General features: G+C 48.0%; 1 protein-coding gene across 11 annotated transcripts in view; it reads right to left on the bottom strand.

The window, feature by feature from the left end:
* AGAP1 (ArfGAP with GTPase domain, ankyrin repeat and PH domain 1) overlaps positions 1 to 23,559 on the bottom strand; it is a 527,767-nt gene that overhangs the window by 85,263 nt on the left and 418,945 nt on the right. For 5 of the 11 annotated variants that reach the window (XM_027588845.2, XM_027588846.2, XM_027588838.2 and 2 more), the window contains one exon: positions 10,647 to 10,724. The exons of the other annotated variants lie outside the window; for them this stretch is intronic. In XM_027588845.2, coding sequence (XP_027444646.1) covers positions 10,647 to 10,724 — 78 coding nt within the window. The remainder of the gene's footprint in view (positions 1 to 10,646; positions 10,725 to 23,559) is intronic. 11 annotated transcript variants of the gene reach the window in all.

The raw sequence follows: 23,559 nt of genomic DNA, 5'->3' as shown, positions 1-23,559 counted from the left end.
AACTCCAATTCATCGGAGATACTGTGCTTTGTCCACGGCAAGGCCGGTGGGGTGACTGCCAACCTGGGAAGGCACACAGTTACAGAAATAATGAAGCCACAAATGAGAACGAAGTGCGGTGTCACAGTAAGCGTGGTCATGCGACATCTGTGGGCGTGCTGTTTCTAAGGTGTCTGGAAGCACGGACAGAGGTCCCGGCAGTCACAGGGCAGGTGGGAGCCCCAGGGCTGGTCCCCGACGCGACTCACTCCGAGCCATAGCTCGATATGCAGTCAAACACTGACAAAGACTTCTTTGGGCAAGTTTTCTCTTTTAGCTCAACCGCTGGGCCTAGATGTGGCAGAAGATGGGCCCTCTAGTCTTGCCCACACAGGCTCCAGAATGGCCTCCAAATGGAGATGATGGTGCCTTTGGCGCTGGGCTGGCGTCTGCCAGGTGGGCCACGCTGATGGGGCTCGTTGCTGGACAGTGAGCATAAACCTCTGGGCTATGTGGAGGAGGGCGGTCTGGCTCACGTGGAGAAGGCAGACGGGACTCCTGTGCTGTCCCAGAAAAGAGGCACCTCCACTGGGGGTGCCACTCTGAGCCTTCTTTTGGATTTGGGGCCCCAGTCGTCTTTATAAGGAGCTGGGCAGTTGGGATGCCTCGCTCCCCGAGTCAGGGGTTGAGACCCGTGCACGGGGTCTACTTGTGGTCTTCACAGGGGGTCCAGCTGATGCTTACAGCCTCACGTGCTTCCCCAGATAATACTGTCCTTACGTGGCTTTATTTTTTTGGGGGGGAGGGTAATACTTTAACACTCAGAGACACAGAATTTCAGAACTGAATTATATCTGCCATATGACTTTTCGCTGCCTCCCAAGATTAAAACAAAATAAGAACAAGGATTACAGAGCAACTGCATTTTTAGCCATGATCCGTATAATTTCCATGAAGGAAATTTGTTTCTGTGCAATGAATCTACTGTATGGAATAATAAATATAAAATGCAGTGCTGTCAGGCTCTGAATCTGTGTCAGGAAAAATACTAAAGACCCTATTGGCATCATCTCATTACCTTTAATTATTTTTCTCTCTTTAAAGTGGCCAGAAGTGCTCTTTCTTTATTTCTTGAAAACAAACATTTAAAGGAAAGGAACTCTCTCGGGGGGGTGTCCAGTGGGAGCTGGAAGGGTCTCCCCTCTTCCCAGCGCCCCTTCTGCTACTTTTCCTTGCTACCTGTGTCAGACGAGCAAGGTGGGGGTCTTTTAAAAGGAGTTTGCCAGAAACCTCTACCCAGTTTGTCACTAGGGTCCATTCTTTTAAGCTGGTCACGTCTGGAGAATGCCAGGGGATGGGAGACGACATGCATCTGCCCTGCTGTTGTCACAGCTCCTGTGCCAGGATGCCCTGGATGTGGCAGTCACAGGCTAGGGACAGTCCAGCTGCCATCTTCAGTGATGGGTCAGTGCCGGAAGGACAGTCCCACATATACCAGGACCATCGGAGCATGTGACAGTCTTGGCTGTTGTGCTCTGTTCTAGTGGGCGGGGGGGGGGGGGGGGGGGGGCGGGGCACGTGTGTCAAGTTTCCTTCTCTAGGTTTTCATACCCGGGCAGGGGCCACAGAGCTCCTTCCTCTCTTACCAGGGACCTGTCTAGATGTGTCCCACAGGTGCAGGCACCTTTGCCCCCACCACGCCGAGGAAAACTGGGGACGGAGGCCCCTGCCCGTGGGAGGTGAGAAGGCTGCCGACCACCAGCCAGAGTAGGAAGGGACGTGCCCGATGCCCTCCAGGTTCCCGGGTGCAGGGGTTCCTCTAGCCAGCTGTAGCCACCGGTTTCCTAACCCAGTCCTGACTCATCCTGGGGACAAAAGACCTCACTCTGGTGGGAGACACCAACCCGCTAACTGGCCATCCTACTAGGGTCAACACCTAGTAAATCTCTACACTTAATCCTTGCTTGGAGCAGTGACCCTTTACACCCATTAAATAAATAGCTTTCTAGATTTCTGGACCCAAATATTTCCCCTTCTTCTGTATGGACGAACACGAATACGTTCCTCCTCATGGCCTGAAATGAATTTGGATCCAAAGATACGGCCTTATTCAAATCACCAATGGACCAGCAGGATTCCGTCTCATAATGAAGGGGAACGGTGATATTTTAGTTATAGGCAACTAGATAAAAAATGACAAAAACAATAATTGGCAGTGGGAGGCCAATCAGTCAGAAACAGACCGAACATTACTCTTCACTGCCTCACTTAAAATGTGAAGAGCCGGCGCGTGGACCCCATGAACGTACACTTGCTCTTTTTCTTTTAAGTGGCTTCCTTTCACTAATACAAACCGACTCTGCGACAATTACAGGGGCTTATTTTTAATTCATCCTGTAGAAATAGAACTCAAGTTGTCAGAAGGCCTGCTGGCACGGACATCACGAGCGGGCTCCGTCGTTTCGGACGCACACGTCACCAGCAGCCTTCGGTTCGCGGGCCCTGGGCTGGGAAATCAGAGGTGCCGTGCACCCTCAGCTCGGGATGAAGAACTGCGTTGTCGCACGGCGTGACATTCCAGGGCTGAGCTGTGAATAAAGTTTTGTGATTGGGCTCGCAGGGATTTGAACAGTTTTCCGTGTTTAACAGTTAGCTGCGGAGAGGTCCACTATAATAGTATTTTAGCGCCATGAACCTGTCGAAATCAACCTGCCCAATTATTCCAAACGACATTAATAACAACGGATATTACACTAATTGCGTCCAGTTTCTATGCAGACGAGGCCCCACGGGGCTAATTTTGCCTCCTCAGGGGCAAGCAACTCAGCCATCAGACTGATTTCACGAGGAATCCCTCCTCATTACACAAGTCTGGGCTGTCAAACTTTTTTTTTTTTTAAAGGTTAATGGGCCAATCAGTCATCAATTATTTTTGCGGGGTCTTAGCAGACAAAGGGTTAACGGACTCAAAGCAGCTGCAACTGTTCTACATTTGGAAGCTGTTTGCAACAGGAGATGGCTTGGGCCAGGGGTGCATTTTCGGCGAGCAGGTGGAAGGGGAGAAGAGCAGGGACAGATGCGTGCATGTGCATGTCTCCAGGGCTGGATTGGGGAACAGAGCAACTGCACTGTGTTCTTGCCAAGGCCCAGGCGATCTGGACCCCTGTGCCCAGGGGATGCACGATGGCTCGACACTGTGAGATGCAGCGGTGACACGAGCAAGGACACCTCTTCTGGGTTTGGAAGGGCTCAGCATGTCTGTAGCTGTCTCCGCTGGCAGGATGGGAAATTGGGAGTCCATTCTCCTGGGGGCCTCCACCAACCTGGAACCCAGCCACCCCCCCACCCCCCGCCAGGCTCAGTGCTATCCATGAGGCTGAGTGTCCTTCCAGGCATAGTTCATGACAAACACGGGATGAGAATGTGTCCTCTCAGCTGTGCAGTGGTGAGACGTTCCACTCGGAGGAGAGACATGTCCCCTTGAAGCGGCGGCCGAGGGAGGAGTCCAGGATCCACGGGGCCCGAGGGTTCCCAGGTGCTCACCATTTAAGAGTGTTCTGACAGTGAAAAAGCCACGACTTGGCAGGGAAGCAGCTGTCTTCTCCACTCCAGACCTCCGCTGGTAAAGAAATAGGACTTTTGTTTCAGGATACACCACAGTACTCGGATTAAGAGGTTAATAGTGACTTCAATGCTTGGCCCAGTCATTTTTTCCTTCATTACCAAGTGAGTGTAGCAGTGGGTTTCTCCCAGTTTTTGCCTGAAATGCCACGTCATCTTTTCTTCACGTCCTTCCGATTTTGGGGTCCTCTTCGGGAACGTGCTCCTGCCCTGCCACCTGCCGACTGGGAGCCACCAGCTGCCCATCCCACCCTTTGATCTCAGCTTCAAGTGTGAGGGAGGCACGGGGCTGGACCGGGATGACAGAGGCGTGCTGTCCCTCCCTTTCTTTTGCCAGGAAAGACATCCATAATGGATCCCAAAGAGCCCAACACAGCCTCAGAATCCTTCCTAACGCAACTCTCCACACAGCCACTGTCAATTGGCCAAAGTTGGAAACAGGGAGGGGATGCATTTGCCTTTCTGCCCATCCCCCGGTCTACCATAATCTGTGCCCTGTGAGATTACTTGAGGTTATGTCATGTGCAGCCCCAGGCTTTTATGCTAATTTTTTTGAGCCATGCATTTTTGTAAAATACTAAGATATTTCTGCTTCCAAAACATGTATTACATAGGCACATGATCTAGATATTTTACTCCATTATGAAAACCACACGTGTTTAAGGTTTCAGCCAAACCCACCATAATATAAAAAGTCAGTTTTTATTTATCTTCAATATTTCTCCCATTTTTGTAGAACACAATAAATGTGAAGGAAAGCCTGAAGAATATGGTCCAGGCTTGTGCAGAACCAAGACCTGTGGCCACTAAATAATACATATAAAAACACTCCCTCCTCCTGCTCCAGAAGTTAATTTTAAGTAGAAAGGAAAAAAACAAAAAACAAAACAAAAAAACCCACCATTATTTCTGGTCATTATGAACACATGCAGTTTGTGGTTCTCAGGTAAATATTTTTGCAAGCTCTGAATTCGGTAAATATCTTTGTTTAGCTCAGAGTCCAACAGAGATATTGTTCTGTGGCTTAATTTAGGACACGAGCAGAATTAATTCTGTGAATTGAGTCCCCAAAGGGAGGTCACAAAGTTAGGGATGTTTACCGCTATTGTCACGGGAAGATTACATTAGAGAGAGCCGGGCGCCATGAAACCCCATTCTATTAGCTTTGGCTTCCAGAGCCATGGGGTGCCAGGCATTTCTTAAATTAGGGACAGTACCTAAGACAAAGCTCCTGAAAAAATAAACGGTCAGATCCCAAACTGCAAACACTTCAGGATGGAGAAGACGGATGTGCGAGCATCTTCCCGGCACCTGCTCATGGCCCAGGCACCCAGGAAAGCCTGAGGCCCAAGCTCTTGGTTTAGAAAGAGAAAGGAAACCCAGAGGCATCTGTTGTGATTCCTATCTGGTTCCTAAGCAGTGCTCTGCGCGTTTACCATTTGTTACTCATTCTAACTTATGTTCATCACTTTCCAGGGTCCGTCCCCGATCTCCTGGTGGACGGAGTGTGTGGGCTCTGCCGTGCCGGGCGAGCCCTGTGATGCCCCCGGGGGATGCCCCCAGCTACTGCTCCTCACGGGGTTGGTCGAGTGTCTCGGTCACCCTTTGAAAAGTCGAGGGCTGGAAAGACAAGCAACGTTGCTTCTCTCCCCAGAAAGACAATTCTGGAGTTACTTCCCTTGAAAGGGTCTCTCCAATCTTAATTTATCTGCACAAGTTCTTAATCTGTGCCATTCATCACTGACCAGTGTCTGCTTTGGCCGATCCTGCCCTCAACTAATACTAACTCAACAGGCTAGAAAAATGGTGCCATGGATACTCTCTGCAGACTGTTCTTAGAGTTATTTTCCTATTAAATAAGTCTTTCTAACAATTTCACAGTGAGCCGTGTGGTCACCCCGACCATGGGCCCAGCTCTGAGGTCAGGGCTTTGTGTGTGTCAATTCGCTTTTTCTCCAATCATCCTTCGAGGTAGGTTTCACTGTCTTCATTCTGGGGGAAGAAAACGAGGCAGGGGGAGGAGAGACCCAGCAGGGCATCGGAACCCACACAGCTGCCAAGTGGCAGAACTGGGATCAGCTCAGGCGTGTCTGTTCCCAGAGCCAAATGTCTATGTTTGGTGACTCCTTTGAGGACGACAGTGAACAGAGGGGGGCGGGGTAGCTTTCAAAGTCTGGAAAAAAAGAGGTTTGATTTCAAATCCCCTCTTGCACTTTCAGGGAAACATCTCTTGCTGAACCTCTGCTCCTTGCCACGTCCTGTTTCTCAAGCCCTGAGTTTTCCTTGATGACAGGATCCGTGGCGCTCCTGACGAGAGGCAGGGACTGGCAGCAGCGGGAGCGGACGCTGAGTGACCTGCCTCTGGGTATGTTAACGCACCGTCTCCCTGGCCTGCAGACAAGCGGCCAAGGTGCCATGGAGACTCCAGAACTGGACCCAGGCCATCTGGCTCAAGAGTCGGGGCTCAGAAGCACTGTCCACACTGCCGCTCACAAACACAGAGTCTGCAGACTTTCTGATTGAGAATCACCGTGGGACTGCAAGTATCAGAAGTGACTTAGAGCAGAAAGCCCTGTGTCTGAGTGTCGAAGGCAGCCTCAGACGATGGTGTCCGGGGGTTGGGGCTGGACCCAGAGATCACAGAAGAACACAACAGGTCACACCCGCTATAGCACAGCAGCCTCGTTTCCCTCCCTGTGGTGAGGGCTGTCCATGGAGGTTGTGGCCCGAGCAGGGCGTCTACACGTCTACACCTCTCAGTTCGAGCCTCTGTGTGCCCCACGCTTGTTACAGAGCCCCCGTCCAGGGTTCAGGCCCAGTGCAGGGTCCACCTGTCAGGGTGCTTTCTGGGGGCACGGGACTGCCCTTCCCCACGCCTTAGTTTCTCCTTTTGTAAAACGTGGAGGACACGTGCACCCCCCCCCCCCCACCCCGCCACCGTGGGGTTGCTGGGATGCAGGATGCCAGCAAAGTGCTCAGTGCTGCAGTCCGCTGTAGCTCCTGTTGAGTCCCGGAGACCACAAAGCCTTTCCTGACCCCCTCCATCGCGTGGAGCAGCAGCTCTCCACTAACCCGCAGGGCACCCTGGGCCTCCTCTGGAACGAATCTTCCCTCACTTGTGCCAGGGTCTTCGTACAACATCCCTGGCCTGACTGCAAGCCCATCCCCCCCTCCCTCTGCCCTGGACCCGCACAGGGCAGGGACCCGACACCCTGGCAAGCTCGTCATTGTGTCGGGTGTGAGTGCGTAAGCATGCGCTTGTCATCTCTTTGCCTCGACCTGAAGGAGAAGGATGTCTCAGCACCACAACCGGGAGCACCGGGTGGTGGACAGGGACTGTCCTGGTCATCCAGTGCAGGAGGGACACAGACAGAGGTCCAAGGCAAGCGGGCGAGCTGGCTGGTGCTCTCCAAAAGGCTTGTGTTTCTCTACGTGGGGCCTGTTTGTGACCACAGTGCCGGGGACCTCTGGGTCCCTCCGTTTGGCCCGCTGTGGTGCAGGGAGGCCACGCAGGGAGGTTTCACAGGCCCGTCTCTGGGGCAAGTCCCAGATCCACAGAACTGCAACTTGAGACGGGGTTGAACGGGGACTCAGGCTAATACTGAACCTGGCTGGGTCCTGGGCATGAGCATCACCTATAGTACAAAATGGCTTGTTCAGCTCACAAAATGTGGGTGGGCCTGGCACCCCAAGAAACACCCCTTGTTCTCCAACACAACTCTCCTTTACCCATTTATGCTTTATGGCACGTCCTGGAAGAGTCCCTCTGTCCCCCCGTCTCGCAGGGGATGATAACCCCACCCATCTCTGGGCGTGCGGGGGAAGGCAGCACAAGGATTGTGTGCGGCCTCGCTCTGGGATGTCGCTGCTCACACACAATCCGACAGGCCTTCCTTCCCTCCTTCCTCATCTCCTTGACACGGCGTCCACCTTCTGCTCAGCCCTCTCTGTTCTTCCTCGGAAAGACGCTGACCATGGACCTGAACATTCCTGAGTCTGGCCTCAGCCGCCTGACGTGGAGGTGGTTCTCCCTTGGCCTCGGAGGCAGCGACGAACTGGAGAATCCATCATCGATAGATCTTCCATCCCATTTCACAAACCTCTGAGACGGCAGAACGAAAGTTCGTTCTTGTTGAAGAAACTTAAATTTCACCAACCTTGTCAAAGAGTTGAATTTTTATAAAGTAATAGAGATGTAAAAATTAGTCCAATATCAGACATATACATAAAAATCAGGTTTCCATCTCGGGTTTCCGAGATAACTAACCCTGATGGACTGAAAAAAGTGGAAGAGAGCATATTTTTGTTTGTTTTCTAATCTTGTGTGTTTCTGTCATTAGTTCTGGATAATTTGTCTTATCCGCTCCCAACATCTATCCATTGACCCTTTCCGTGAGGATCCAGGAGCAGGTCCTGGAGTTGAGCTATCTGGGCATGCGTTCTGCCTCCCGAACTCCAATTTCCCATCTCCAACAGGATGCCTAACAGCACGGTACTGCGTGGATTTGCTGAGATAATGCAGGCCAGGGATCGGGAAAGAGTGGACACAGGAGAAAAAGAGCTTTGGAGTGAGATCACCAGGTCCAGATCCTGAGTCTCCTGCCAACCGGAGTCTCCAGGCAACACCCTGTAACACCTGAGCTGCACTCCCTGGATCTGGAAGGGGGGGTGTGGGCACCCGTCCTGGGTCATGCTGAGGACTGCTCGAAGGAGTGGACACGCTCCTCGCACAGCGCCTGGCTCACAGTGTGTGTCCTCCCCTAACGCCTGAAACTCAGGTTCCAACTCTCTCCCCAGGGATCTCAGGAGTCAACTGTACTTTTGGTGTTTTGGGGGCACCTCTGAATACATTACACAAATGGACCGCTTTAAAAAAATACTCCGTCTGGGGACGGGTATGTTTAGCGGAACACTCAAGGCCTCAGGTGACAACGAGCCTTGGAATGTTCAGGGTATGAATTTTCATAGAGGATCATTTTATAGACAGAGGACATGTGATGACATCACATAGCAAAAGCCTGGAGGTCAGAAAGGCATTTTGATAATTTATGTAATTATACAGATTCAGGAATACTCGACTAAAAGTGGTATGAAATGAGATTGCGCGCATACAGAATTAATCTGAAACCCAAAGTAAATGAAGAATGATCATGTCACTTAATTGAAGATTCACAGACGTAACTCAACGCTGAATGGAAATGAGAGAAAATGGGAGGGAGGATTGGCTCTGTGGTCATTATTTACTCCAATATCCCTGGGACTGCCTTCAGTAGCTGTTGGCAGTCGACTGAGGGGCCCTGAGATGCAGCCTTATCTGTATTTACAGACCCCAGGGAGCAGCACACAGCGCTGTCCGTCCCCAGCCAGGGGAGCTGGGCAGGGCAGACGCCACAGATTACCTGCTTGGTCAAGGTGAGAAGCTCCCACTTCTGCACATCGTCACAGCCGTCATGGGCTCAGCCCACCAGGGTCTCCAGGAAGGGCTGTCAGCAAGTCCCAGGGGAACTGTTTCCTCACTGTCCCCCAACTTTGTATACGACCACATGGAAAACCAGACGTCACCTTTTTTTTTTTTTCTTAAAGACCAGAAGTCAATCAACAAATTTGTTGTGACAAATGCATACTCACACACAAAAGAAAAACATATTTGAAAAGGACACGGGGAAAAGAAATGATATGCAGCCTTAGTTGAAAAACTAACACTAAGAAAATAGTGAATGAATATATTTAACACCCTTAAAAATACGACAAAAAATGATATTGTGTGTGACTGTTCCTCAAATTCTATTATTTTCCCTCTCGTTTTGTCTTTCTTGAATGAATGCTTTGAAAGAAGATACCAAGGGGGGGGGGGTCAAGCTCCACTGGTACCTTAACAGACGACAAGTTCCCCTTGAGGAATGAAAAAAAAATTATGATTAAAAAATAGGTCTTTAACAAGCCATCGTGAAAATGTAGTTTTGTTTTCCAGATTCATTTTTTTTTTCCTGGCTGAGAGCAGGGCTTTCAGCGGCAAGACAGGAGTAATTGTGGAAGGAAGAAAAAGGATGGTGGTATAAATCAGCAAAGGTTAATGATCGGGATGTAAAGAGAGGGACTTGTTTACAGAAATAGCATGCGATTTAAAATTTACAAGAGATTTAATGCCACTGCTTGGCAATCACTAAAATCAACAGCCCAGAAAACAGTGACATTAAGAAAAATATTACAGTTATAATCATCCCCAAATAAGTCAATTAGTGTTAGGGCACGAGCTTGCGATTACTTGACCCATTTGGCTTGCACTTAAGTGAAAAAAAATGTCCCCCTATTATACCAAGATCGCTGGATTGTGACCTATTTTGCATCGTACGCATTGTACACCAGCCTCCCTTACAAGTGCTTGGGCTGATGGTGGTTTTCCTCTGCCTGGCATCAAAATAATTCTGACCCTTGACATTTGTAATCATAAAAAAAAAAGGCAATTTATAATTGTGTTGTTCAAATGAAGGTGGGAAAAATTCAATCTGCTATTATACAAAAGCAGTGGCGGCTGTCTCCAGTGGAAAAAGCAACGCAAGTCAATTTGTGAACTTTGGCACCAGACGACCTTTAGAAACACAACAATATACTGAATTTACAACAATAGCAGCCCATGCAAATGACCCGGGCCTGGCTGCCTCTGGATTAGAGCTGCACGGAGCATTATGGAGTATGCGTCCACAAAACAAATTAAGACTGTTACTTAAATGTCACGGCACACTATTGTATTTGGCTACAGATCATTACACCTGATACTCACACTTTTAAAAACTGTAATAACTTGGGAAATATTACATTGAGTGCCCGCATGTATAAAGGGAAAGAGAAAAAAGAGAAGAAAATAGGTTTCTGAAGTAATTTAAACATCGCTACTCTAGGACTGAAGCGAAAGGTCAGAATTTAAGTAAGCTGAAAGGAACATGAATGGCAAGACCAAGCACACGGACGGGAGATGGCGCGACGGCGGGGATGAGTCCGCGGACACAACGAGGGGGCATGCGGCTCCGGGCGGCGCGCGGCGTTACCTTCAGTGTTGGTGCTGCCGCTGCTGTAAATATTTCGCAGGCTACCAACACGGTTTAGTTTCCAAGCCTTGCGTTTGGCTGCATCCCGAGAGCAGGGGGAGGGAGCGGGGGAAAGAGAGAAAACAAAAAGGAAAAGAAAACAAATGAAAAGGGGAGAAAAGAAATGTCAAAGCAGCTTGTGACGTCAGCCCCGAGCTGGCACGTCCCAGGAGGCAGATGGGCGTCGGGCCTCGGGGCCTCAGGCCCCCCCAACCCCCACTGTCCCCCCCCACCCCCGCGGAGCTCAGGAGGGGGCGGGGGGGCCCCAGCCAGTGTCAATGGGTTTGTACAAAATCAAACCACCAGGCGAGGAAGTCCATGCATCCTTTTTGCCCTGCCGGGCTGGACACGTGGCTCCTCCAGATGGTGCCATGCCGGCCTCCTCCTTGGCGACGGGCAGTGTCTTTTGAAGGAGCTATGATACCAGCAGCCATAAGCCCTTTGATTTGGCCAAACACAGGGAGCATGTCAAATCAAGAGACCCCGGTGGTGAGCAGGTCATGCGTATGGTGCAGACGGTAGGTCTAGAACACCCAGAGCTGCCAATAGCGAAGCAGTTTCTCCCCAGACCTGTTTTGATCTGGACAGTAGCCCACACCAGCAAAACCGCGAGCATCTTGCTGTCATCAAAGGGTGGAGTCCCTTCTCCTATGGGGGCTGTTGGAGGCTCTGAATGGAGCTCCGAGGAACCCAAAGAGCACATGCCTCAAGTTTTCAGCTCGCCCAACGGGGAAAAAAAAAGACAAATAGCGAGTTACCCACAGAAAAACCCTGGGCTTGGGAGTGAAATGCAGAAGGAATTTAACCCTGTGTGCAGTGACTGTGGGTGGGTGGGAGGGGTCCCCAGCCTCCTCACTCTTCTCCAGGGACACGTTCTCAGCTCACCTGCCCCCCGCCCTCCAACCCTCCAGGATGGCAGACAACTGTGGTGGAGACACTGGTTCCCGCCAGTCCTTCAGAGGAGACATTTCACAAACAGCGAGGTGTTCCCGAGGAAGGGGCACGCCGGACCAACCCTCTCTCTCCACTGCCATAGCCAAGAAAAGAAAGCGGCCCGACCTGCCAGCAGGCCTTCTTTGGATAACTGCTCAATGTGGGAGGGAAGAAGCGCTTGCTCACCTGGGGAAGGCAGGTGTTTGCACTGCCGCAAGTGTGTCTGGAGCTCACCGCGGAAACCAGGCCGACCCTGTGGCTCACAGACTGAGCCAGAGACAAGGTACACCGAGGCTGGCAGGTGGTCCCTTGCACCCCAGCGCATTCCTGACTTACGACGGGCGGGCTGTTCCTGCCCAGCGTCGTATCAGAGCCCAAGCGCTCGATCTCAAAGGGTGCGCCAAGTTCTGGCAGCCAGCACGTGACCCACGGTGACAACCAGGTCCTCACCAGGAGCTGCGCTCCGGAGTTGAATCTCAAGCCCTTCTGTGCGTATTGGATTTATTTGGAGGGACGATGTGAGCTACGTTTAAGAAATAGGGTCGTTTAAGGAAGCAAGTGCAACTCTGAAACACACACCGTATATTCAGGATGCAAATTTTATGTTAACGATGAAAGCAAAAACCGAACTGTAACTTAGCTGTCACCTGATTTAAAACGAGAAAAGAGCCAGCCACAACTAAACACCTAAGAATGACTTTGTAGCTTGAAAACTAACAAATAATTTAACAAGAAATGTCATCTCTACAGTCGTGGGCATTTAAGGTTGGGGACTCAGGCCCCTCTGAAGTAGATGGGTCTGGATTTAGTCTTGCATGCCTGCAGAAGCTCCCCTGCCCTCTCCACGCCCAGGTTCTCGACCATCTACAAGGAGTCTGTCCCAGGTAACAAACAGCACGCTCCTCAGAGAGAGCGAGCTACAGGCACCCAGCAGCGCAAATGCCCGACCTTGAGACAAAGGAAACCAGTCACAGTTTTCAAAGGTTTACTTTAGAAATGTTTGATGAATATTTATCCGCTTCCTCAGGTAGAGCGGGGGCTTTCGTAGAATTAATTGCGTGTTTAATTATTTCCACAGACGAAGCCCTAGTGGCTTGGCCCGTGTTTCACAAGTTCCCGAAAGTAGTAGCTGCAAAAGAGGCTCCACTGCTCAGCATAAAACTTACCTCTTTCTCAAACATTTACATATAAATAGGCAGACTCAAGGCTGGGCACCCCTCTGGAGAGGAGGGGCGCTCCATGCAAACCTCTTCCCTCGCCTGCTTTAGACCTTGCATTTTTCATGCTCCGATCTCCCATTATCGTATGGATGTATAAGCAAGAAGTGAGCTCTAAGTCTGGTTTTCTATTACCCTATTGATGAAATAATCAATTTTAATGTGTAAAGTGTCATGCCTTTTTCTTCCCCTTAAACAAATGAACTTTTTCTGGAGGATACCAAGGTCCTGACATGGGCATTTGTCTCCTGGGGCATTGACTGCTCTGTGTCCACTTGTTTAGAAGGTTCTCAAAGAGAAAATACAATCGCATTATCATCGATAAAATCTCCGGGTACGTGCAGTGCTGCTGCCTGGGCTCCCTTCTAAGGGAAACGGAGACACTGCACTGAGCGGATGCGGGAGCACTGCAGCCTGCCTGCCGCCGCTGGCCGGGCCCCGCTCCATGCCCCACCCCGCGCCACGACCATTACCTCTCGTGATGCTTGAGGGCTTCCCGTGGACTAGTTCAGACCTCTAAATGTTCTGGGTTATCTTTATTTTAATGAGAAAATTTACTTTTTTTTCTTTTTTAATTTTTCAGGGATACAGTTTCTTCCATTGAAACACCGACTAACTTATTTTGATTTTGTCACTAGTGTTCCTTCTCACAAAACTACTGTTTTAATATCAGAGTTTCACATTACTGGACAGAAAGGTGGCAGGGTGTGAGCCACCATCAATGATTTCCATTCTACTGGTGTGCTCACTGGATATGCAAGTCTCTTCTCTAAAGGGTTTTTAGTGCCTCATGTGGCTGTTTAAATGGCATGATGTCTCCGCACGGTCTTAAATGTTGAGAACACAAATGCAAATCTCAAAGGACATACAATCCTACAACATGTAACTTCAGAAGTAATGCAAACTAACAGTCAGCCCGAATGCAGATGGTGAGATTGAGCTCTTCTCAGTTTAGCTTGCAAATTAAATGGGACATTCTGAACCCCAATCTGGGTCAGAAGGAGAGTCGGTGGGGCCTGGGGAAAGGGAGCAAATGGCAGGACAGCATTCTCCCCATAATGGCATCAAAACGTGAACTGTGAGCTCACGATGAATACGAGACTGTTAAGTGAAGACCACAGCAAGAGGTGGTATGAGGGACATGCACTGATGGTTGAGAATCACAACAGAGAAGGTCATGGAACTCATCATTATACCGGTTGGAATGTATTTCCTAAGGATGAAAATGACCAAAATTTTTAAAAAGCCAGGGTGAGAGAACAGGGACTCATCCTCTGAACTATAGGACAAAAAGTTTACTAACTTTTAATAACAGTGGCATTGTCAACTCCCCCCTAAAATTCACAATGAGCCCTTTGGTATGGGAGCACTGAAGAAGCAGTGATTCACATTAGTGAAGTGAATTTATAAGGTAATCTTCGAATTACAAAGAAAGGCAAAGAGAGGTGATTGTGGTACCTCTGGTACCCAAATCCTAACGATGGCAAGTGTCCGAGCGTATGCACTTGGAAGTCGAGTAACACGGCCCCTCCTGAAAGCTGCCCCACGGAGATGCACATTCGGAGGTGACTGATTTTCTTCGGTAGTGGGTGACCACACCGGCAGGTGGGGTGGCTGTGACCCAGCCCACCTGGGTTTCAAATGCTGCTTATCCTGAGTCATACATCTAAAGAAGGGAGGCTGGCATAAACTTCAATCACAGGATATTTCTTTAAGGTAAGGTCTGAGAGTTATAAATGATGAATTCTGTGGCCGGGTGTCCAAAATGAGGTATGGCATGAAACACTCAACTCGTAATTATTAACAGACAGTCACGATCTTTTCAAAGGAGGGTGAACGAGGGGGGAAATGTGCAAATTATGGCTTTCTACTAAGTTAAGAGTAGATGGAATCATTTAGAGTTAACAACTCCCAATTATGACACATCTCATTTTTGTAAGCTATACCTTCTCATAGGAGTTCATATGATGATCATGAGGGACTTAGAAATCTTATTCTAAAGGAAAATTTGTTATTTTGTTTCTCTAAGCAAAAAAAAAAAAGAATTCTTTGTATTTTTTTTTTTTTTTTTTTAACTACAGCTTGTGAGTGAACGCCTGAGAACTGATCACACGCAGCAGATTTCCAACAGGAGCATCTTCTGACTAGCTCTTTACAAGTGGAATAAAAATACTCCTTAAGTCTGTTGGCATGCTCAAACGAGCAGGGCTTTATCCTAAACTCTTCCTCCATCATTGTACCAGGAGACCACAGACTTATATTAATGTCACCTCTGGTCTCCTTCTGACAGCACTCTTTGTTGATTAGATAAATATTCCTCAGATAGCTGATTAAAAAATGATGCAGCCATGAGGCTGTATGTCCAAGCCTTGTCAGCCATGTTGGATGTTCAAGTGCGCATGAATTACATCCCTGGCATGAACCGAACAGGGCCGGCTAAATGAGGCACGCTGTAGCCCTCAGAATCAATTATGAGAACTAATAGGATCTTTTTACCTACACGGAGGAAGGGGCTGGGTCGGAGAAGGTGTGTCACTCATTTCTAAGAATGTCTTGTCTCCGAACGAAACAAATAACTCCCTCTATTCATACGAGGGATTGTAAACTTGTACCTCTTAGAGAAGCCAAATGATAACCTTGTCAGATAGCGCCGCTCCCTGTCCATACCAGACGTGTATTTATTTATTTTTCAAGATGGTATAAATGCCACTTGTGCGGGGGGGGGGGGCGCCCCCGCTCCTCAGAGCCTTCCAGGACCGGACGCCGGATAAAGAGCATCCCCCAGGAGCCCCCACAGGCGGCCATGGGTCTGGCCGGGGTTCTGTGTCACTTCCAGTTTCAAGCGCCCAGCACCCCGTGATCTTTTGTTGGTGGCGATTTCATTGTGAGGTTAGAGATTGCAGATTTCTTTTGTGCTGGCCATTTAAAAGTTCATTTGCTCAAGACTGTGTAAATGTTCTGTTCTCTTATAAAAAGGTAGTTTTTTTTTTTTTTTTCATAAGATGCAACCCCGAAGATTCCTACACGATGGGAACTCACTTCTTGAGCTGTGAAGGGGCTTGACATAACGGTCGCTTCCTAGATGCTGCCACACAGAGAAGTAGTCATGTTGAAACGTCCATTAAAAGAGCCTTTGAGAGGATTAAACAAAACCGGAGGCCAGGCAAATATAGGACATATGTTCAGAAAGCAAAAGAACTTAGTTGTTACCAGTTTCTAGCAAGACTAGCGTTCTTCTCGTAATCAGGAGCTCCAAAACGCAGCAGATAAAATACCGAACTAAAGGAAACCCTGAAATTAAGTCACTGAGCCTTAATTATAAAATTTTAACTCCATTTCCAATAACTCATAATGGCTTTCTTTACAGCAAATACATTTCCGTAGTGGTGGCTTCTTTAACACTGCTAGGAGATACAAGCTGCCGACGGCCTCTGCATAGTGGTTAATGCAGATGCGCACAGAAAATACCATTAGTCCCAGAAAACAGCGAAAATAAAAACTAAGCGAAAGCTCCGGGATATGCCATAAAACCAGAAGTTCCAATTAGGTAGAGAGCTGGCTTTCCTTGTGGCCTAGAAACACACTGCATTGCAGAGCCAGGGTTCAAGTGCACCCAAAATTAATTGGGTATTTCAGTACTATGCCGAGAGGATGACTTTTAACAGGGACTAGAATAAAATAAGAGCTGAAGTTGAGCACACCTTTGTGATAAATCTGTGTGTAGATCTTAGGTTTGGCACATTCTCAGATGGAGACTGGAAACATGTCAATACATAATGTTAACTTCTTTCCCTGTCTTCATGGAGCAGCTATTCATTTTGAGAAGGAAAGGCTTTTTTGGGAGGGAGGGCGGGGGAGGGTGTCTCGTTAGGATCTTACTGACAATGGGGCCCCGCGGCTTCACGATTGGGCTACGAGAACAGACAACGGGCATGATGCCCACTGCTGGGTCCCCAGCTTTTTCTAGGTCTAGTTACTCTGTGAACGGCACTTCGTATTACAGGACTGGATCCTTGGCATTCCAAACAGGAACAAGAAGCAAACCAAATTCTCACTTAAGACAAACTGAGGTTCAAATGAGTTTTGCCAAGCTGCTTGATGTATGTGCGAAATACACCTTTTGTGAGATGGGTTCAACTGTGTTCACACGGGCAAGTGTGACGGGGCAAGGGTTCTGCCCCGGCCGCATCTCCTGGCCCTCTCTGAGGGCCAGCCCTGGAGGACCAGCTCAGGGCTTGGGAAAGCCGGTGGCAGGCGAGGGGCCAGCCACCCTGGGAGAGAGGGGGAGGCTGGGCACCGGTTGCCTGAGCTTCTTACCATGGAAGGAGTGATAATGGGAAACATTCATCTGCCCCCCACCCCTGCTTTCCTTTCTTCTTTTTTTCTTCCCAATCTCCTCCAAGAGAATGTATTGCAGGCTTTTCTTTGGGTTTTTTCAATTCCAGAAAAAATAGTTTTTTAATAAAACTTTAAATTGTGCTATCATATTTCAAAGACGATGACGAGTTAAAGCAACTAATCAAAGGCATAATTATTTAATGATAGCTGCTCACGCTCCCTCACAGGGCTGTAATTGAGGGGCTGTGATCACTGGACCACCAGCCTCCACAATGGCAGACGCCGCATTTGATCTACCATCTTTGTAGTTGACTTCCTACACCTGCCTGAGTGAAACAGGACACTTCAGGGTTATTCTGTCTGTCACAGTCCCCTTAGATGTGGCCATCTGAATCAGAGAAGACTAGTGAAAATATCTTCTAGGAAACATTTGTAACCCCTGGCATTTCAGGAGAACTTCCCCGGAAATTCCCAACAGAATTCTGATCTGTGGCTTCGGAAACCACGGAAGCTGTGAGATACGTGGGTATTTGTTTAGGCAATGGGGTACAAAGATCAGAGCGGAAAACGGAAGAATTCCAAACTTTTGATTCTTCTTGCTATTGTGGACACGCATGCCTTGAAACACTAACACACTGCTCTCTGTAAAACTGCTCCGACCAGAACTCTACAACTTTGCAGCTTGCCCCTTGGCTACTGTGAGTGAACAAACAAGGTCACGATTATCTCAGGAGGGCCTGGGAGAGGGCTGTATTTACACAGCAGAGTAACAACAAAGGTCTCATTTCTTTCTGTAAGAATAATTTAAATACACCCACTTTATTCAGCCTCAAGCAAGAACTGTACTGGAACACTGCTCCAATATTATTTCAGAAGGAAAGTTAATTTCATGGTAGTTTAATAATAAGAATAAACCATGAGCCATCTGACTATCCTTCCCATCGTCCTCTTAAAGTTCTTATCCACATACGTGCATAATAATCCCACTTACGGGTATGGCTTCTACAGAGACCTGTACTACTTCTGAATGCAAGGTGTTAAGTTACCATAGTTTTCAAAATTATCCTTTTTTACAGTTGCATCATGGAGTTATAGCATATTGTATACGTAACTGATCCTTATTGTTAAGCATTTAGTTATTTCCAGTTTCATGTTACTAAAAATACTATCTTCTGTTTGACTTAATATAGATACAGATGGTCACATATAGAAGGATTTACAAATATGGGTACAGACATGTTAGGATACCCACGTATATCTCTCTTCTCTGCTGTGTCTGCGGACAGAGCCAAGGAGAAATGACAACCAGTCATAACAAGCAAAATCTAGCCCACAGATCTCAGTTTCCAATACTGTTCTCCAACGAAAAGAACCAGGGCTCCTCAGGGAAGTGGCTCATTCTAGGCCTGGGGCAGGAAATGCACAAGATGAGCCTGGGGCATTGTGTGGTCCTAGGAAGTAAGGAAGTGCTAAAACAAACAAGCAGACCCATCCTACATTGCTGGGGGCGGGGGTGGGGTGGGGGCAGGTGACAAAAGGCACAGGAGCCAATGGGAAGGACTTCCAGTGGCCGAAGCTGGAACAATCTGAGCATGGAAATAAGCAAAAAAGAAATATCCAAGAGTCCGTGCAGATGTAAAGAAATAAGTGAATAAATAAATGGAGAGAAGAGACAAAGCTTCCATGCGGAAGAACCCCAAATAGTTTATGTCAATACCAGACCCTTGAGGAAGAGGAGGGTTAACTCCCCACTCCTCAGTGACGGCTGACCAAGAGGCCTCCTCCCCAGGAGGACAGGGTGGGGGTGGGAGGGCGCCCTACAAACACAATCTCAAGCCGCGATCAAGGTCAGCACTGGTGGTCACGAACGGCGGCGGGAACACGGACCCTGAGAGGGTGTGATAAAAACAGCCCTTAAAAAAAAGATTTTATTTACTTATTTTTACAGAGAGAGAGAGAACGAGAGAGGAGGAGCAGAGGTGGTGGGAGAGGGACAAGCCGGCTCTGTGCCAAGTACAGAGCCCGATGCAGGGCTCGATCTCATGACCGGAGATCACGACCTGAGCCAAAATCAAGAGTGGGATGCTTAACCAGCCGAATCACCCAGGGGCCCCCCAAAATTGCGCATTACCTCTGTGGTCTTCTTCCCCAAAACCACAGCCCCAGATTAATCCTAAGAAAGACATCAGATGAATTCCAACAGCAGGGGATCCTGCAGTATACCTGGGCAGCACTCCTCAAAACTGTCAAAGTCATCAACAACAAGAAAGTCTGAGGAAACCTCCCAGCCCCAGACAGAGCTTCAGGAGCCAGGACCGCTACATGTCATGTGGTATTCTGAACGGCATCCTGGAGCTGAGACGGCAGGTAAAAGCTAAGGAAATCCAAAAAAGTACAGACTTAAGTTAATGATAATATATCAATGTTGGCTCATCAATACACCATACTAATTAAAGATGTAAATAAGAAGGGAAATTGTGTGCACATGTGTGTTTGTGCGGAGGTCATTTGGGAATTACCTGCAATAGCTCTTCAATTTTTCTAGAAGTCTTCTCTAGAAACTAAAACTTTTCTAGAAAATAAAGTCTATTAAAATACTTTAATACTATAATAAACATCTGTGGGCAGGAATATGAATATTTTTCTCCCGATCATTTTAATTGTTTCCTCAGAATGAAATGCACAGAGTAACATTACCAAGGGAAGAGATTATTCTGTAGCTTGGAATATGTACAGAGGAAATTATTATCTCACTGTAATATATGACTTATTCTCACTAAATCAACTTTTATAAATTAAAGACAATTTGAAATCTTTTTGTGGCATGAACAGTATGTGTCACACATGCTCTGGAAATTTTTTTTTAAGATTTTATTTATTTGACAGAGAGAGAGAGAGAGAGAGAGAGAGAGCACAAGCTGGGGGAGCGGCAGAGGGAGAGGGAGAAGCAGACTCCCCGCTGAGCAGAGAGCCCGATGTGGGGCTTGATCCCAGGACCCTGGGATCATGACCTGAGCAGACGGCAGACGCTTCACCAACTGAGCCACCCAGGCGCCCCAGCTCTGGAAACCCTTAACAACTTGAAAGCCTGCTCCACCTGGTGGTTGTGCTGAGATGCGCTGTTTAATTTCTGATTGTGAACATGAGTTTCGCGGTACGTTTGTGAACTAATGCTCTCTAGAGGCAGCAATTCACCAGGGCCAGCTCTTAATGGATACTGAGCTGTCTCCTTGTATTTTATTTGGAATTGCTGACCTTGAAATTATGTTTTTTTCCCTTTGGTGAATTACAATCTATATTTAACAAAAGTGTACCATGTTTAAACAATCCTCCAGTGAATTTTCAGGATTAACTTGTAAGAATCAGCAAAGGAGTTCAATTCATTGAGAAAAAAATGTTTGCCCCCATGCTAAATTTAGATCTTTGCTTGTAATCAGCACAAGAAACTCACCTTTTTAACTAAAAGTGGAAGAGTTTAATAAAATTAAAGACCAGAGTCATGCTAAGCTGGTCTCGTGACATTCAGGGAGGCACAGCTGTGGGAAGTTACCTGCTCTGGGAGGCTCTGAACGCAGATTCCCAAGTGTCAGAAGACAAAATCAGCACCTTTTCTTACACGGAGGAATATTGATAGAGTTATGTAGGAAAAACAAGTATGTAATCACAAGTACGTCTACAAAATATTGTCCCAAATAGATATGTTTCACTTGGGCACAAGATATGAGGTGCAATCGGCTATCCTCACGGGAGCCCATTTCATATATAAAAACCCCAAACCAACTGCAAGAAAAAGGAATACTATAGCGGCTCATTTCACAGAAGTACTGAGTTCACGGCCTTATGGTTTTCAACCATCAGTTTCATGAACGAATATGAAACATAGGAATCTATACCATATATGCATTATTTGGGGGTTTTCTTTACTTGTGTTTTTCTAATTCTTTTTGGGAAAAAAGTGATATTTTGTAGAGTATGCAGGACAGGCAAACTGCCAAGAAAAAAGTATCAGGATGGCAATGGACTGTTCCCTTCACTGAGATGTGGTCACAGGGTGTGGTGGGTTTCAGTGGGTCAGTGGCCCAAACAACTGGCATGGCGAATCCGCCCCCCTCCGAGGGGTGTGGGTGCAAGGTAACGTAACAGACAACAGAGAAGAGGGGTGAGGAGGGAAAGCTGGTGCTTGGGAACCCAGCCACCCTGTCTGGCAGAGGCAGAGGGTGGCCAAGGAGTGACTTGGGGTGCCACGGTCTCCTTCCTCCCCCATCTCAGGGCTACCATGAAGGGTGAAGGGGACATGGCACCAAGAGGGGCACAAAGTCGGCCTCGGTGCATGCCACCATCCTCCCCTTCCTGCACGCACAAGATCGAGACCGAGCAAAGTATGTGGATCCACAGAAAGAAAAGCTCAAACAGCATGAGAGACACGAGTGAGGGAAATGCTGGTTGAAGTGCTATCTGAATAATTTCCTAGCGACCTTCTGTATCAGTTCTTAGAGCCTCCACTGCTTTCTTCCAGTTAGCCACTCATCCACGAAGGACAAGAGAATGCAAGGAGTTCCACCCTCAAAGGCCAAGAACCTCTGATGAAGAGAAAAAGATGAAATTCTTTTTCAACAAGAGCCAGGAACTCCCTCGTAAGGGTGGGGGTGGGTGTGCAAACACAGTGTCTCCCAGACGTGTGTGAGGAAGATGGTAAGGAAGGGCGGAGGAGAGGGATCTCAACAGATGGGACTGGACTGGTACAATCCACAGGGGAGGACCAGAAGCTTCCAACGGAGTGGGCCGTGAGTGTTCCTGTTAGCAAGTACAGAGGTTTTTACTGCTTACCTTGGAGACTGACTACACTGGGGAAGCTGGAGAAGTTCTCCAAATTACTTCTTCTTAAACAATAAGTTGGACAATTTAACAGGTATCAATATGTGACAAACCACTAATCACATACTGTATGCAGTTATCTTGACTGTTGATGCTACAGGAACTGAAGGCACAGGATACAGTCACACCCCTCAAAAAAATACTGCCAAGGGAAAATACAGCTGAGTCTTAAGATGGGATGGAAATATTTTTGAAAGTAGTAGAAATGTAATTCAGAGTGATTTCTAAAATTACAGAATTTTAAAAAGTCTTGGGGCGCTTGGGTGGCTCAGTTGGTTGAGCATCCGACTCTTGGTTTCGGCTCAGGTCGTGATCTCAGGGTTGTGAGACTGAGCCCCGTGTTGGGCTCCGTGCTCAGTGCGGCGTCTGCTTGAGATTCTCTCCCCCTCTGCCTTTCCTACATGTGCTCTCTCTCTAACATAAAAAAAAAAAAAAAGTCTTCACTGAGCACTTGGGTGGCTCAGTCGGTTCAGCATCCAATTCTTGATTTCGGCTCAGGTCTTGATCGCAGGGTCGTGGGATTGAGCCCAGTATTGGGCTCTGCACTGGGTGTGGAGCCTGCTCGGGGCTCTCTCTCTCCCTCTGCCCCTTCCCCAATCATGCTCTCCCTTTTTCTCTCTAAAAAAAAAAGTCTTCCCTAAAGTCTTCACACATATGTGTGCGCGCACGCACACACACACACCCCTCCACTCCTGGCCAAGTAGGGCTCCAACAGAATAATCAGGTAGGGTCTCAATGATACATAAATACACTAAGTGATTTTTTTTCCCTCTTCTACATTTAGCTAGGGGTAGAATTATATTTTCTGATAGACTAGACTTGAATGAAAAAGCAAAAAAAAGAAAAGGGGGGTCAAAGATCTTTCTCTCTTAGTAGCCCCTGGGTTTTAAAATATTTGTAGGCCCCTTCTGATGACCATGATTTGTCAACATTCTAAAACACCTCTTTGCTTCCCATGAACCCCAGTATCAGCATACACTGGCTTCTGTCTGGGTGGGCACACACGCGGACTGCAGGCCCCACCCTCTGTCCTCCCTCCGGATGAACTGGGCTCTGGACCAGGCAGCCAAAGGGCTCTATCACACGCTCACACTGACATCAGGGACTTAGGCGTGAGCATGAACACCATCACCTCACTTCTCTAATCAAGAGGGTTGACATTTAAATGAAGAGGCACAAAGATTTTAAATAAAACACCCCCTGGGAGGCAAAAGAAAAATGTTTACCGTTTACCGATCTCACAGCTGCAGTAGAAAGCAACTGCGTGTCAAAGCCTAACTTTCGGAAATTAGGAGATGCCCGTCAGACACCTCGCTATCTGTCATCTGTCCAGTGGCGGTGACCAGCAAGAGGACAGGCAGGAGGAAGGGGCCCGCACGTCAGGGGCCGGGGACCGGGAGCCACACGGTGGGTTGACCGAGTGACAAGAGCTGGCTGCTAATCGTTGACTGAACAATGAAACTGAAACAACTGATAAAAGATTTCAATCTTGAGAAAAATGATTTATCGTT

This window comes from Zalophus californianus, chromosome 3 (genome assembly GCF_009762305.2).
Source record: "Zalophus californianus isolate mZalCal1 chromosome 3, mZalCal1.pri.v2, whole genome shotgun sequence".
Classification (NCBI taxonomy): domain Eukaryota; kingdom Metazoa; phylum Chordata; class Mammalia; order Carnivora; family Otariidae; genus Zalophus; species Zalophus californianus.
Note: the sequence above shows the minus strand (reverse complement) of the source record. Positions and strands in the feature narration are given on the sequence as shown.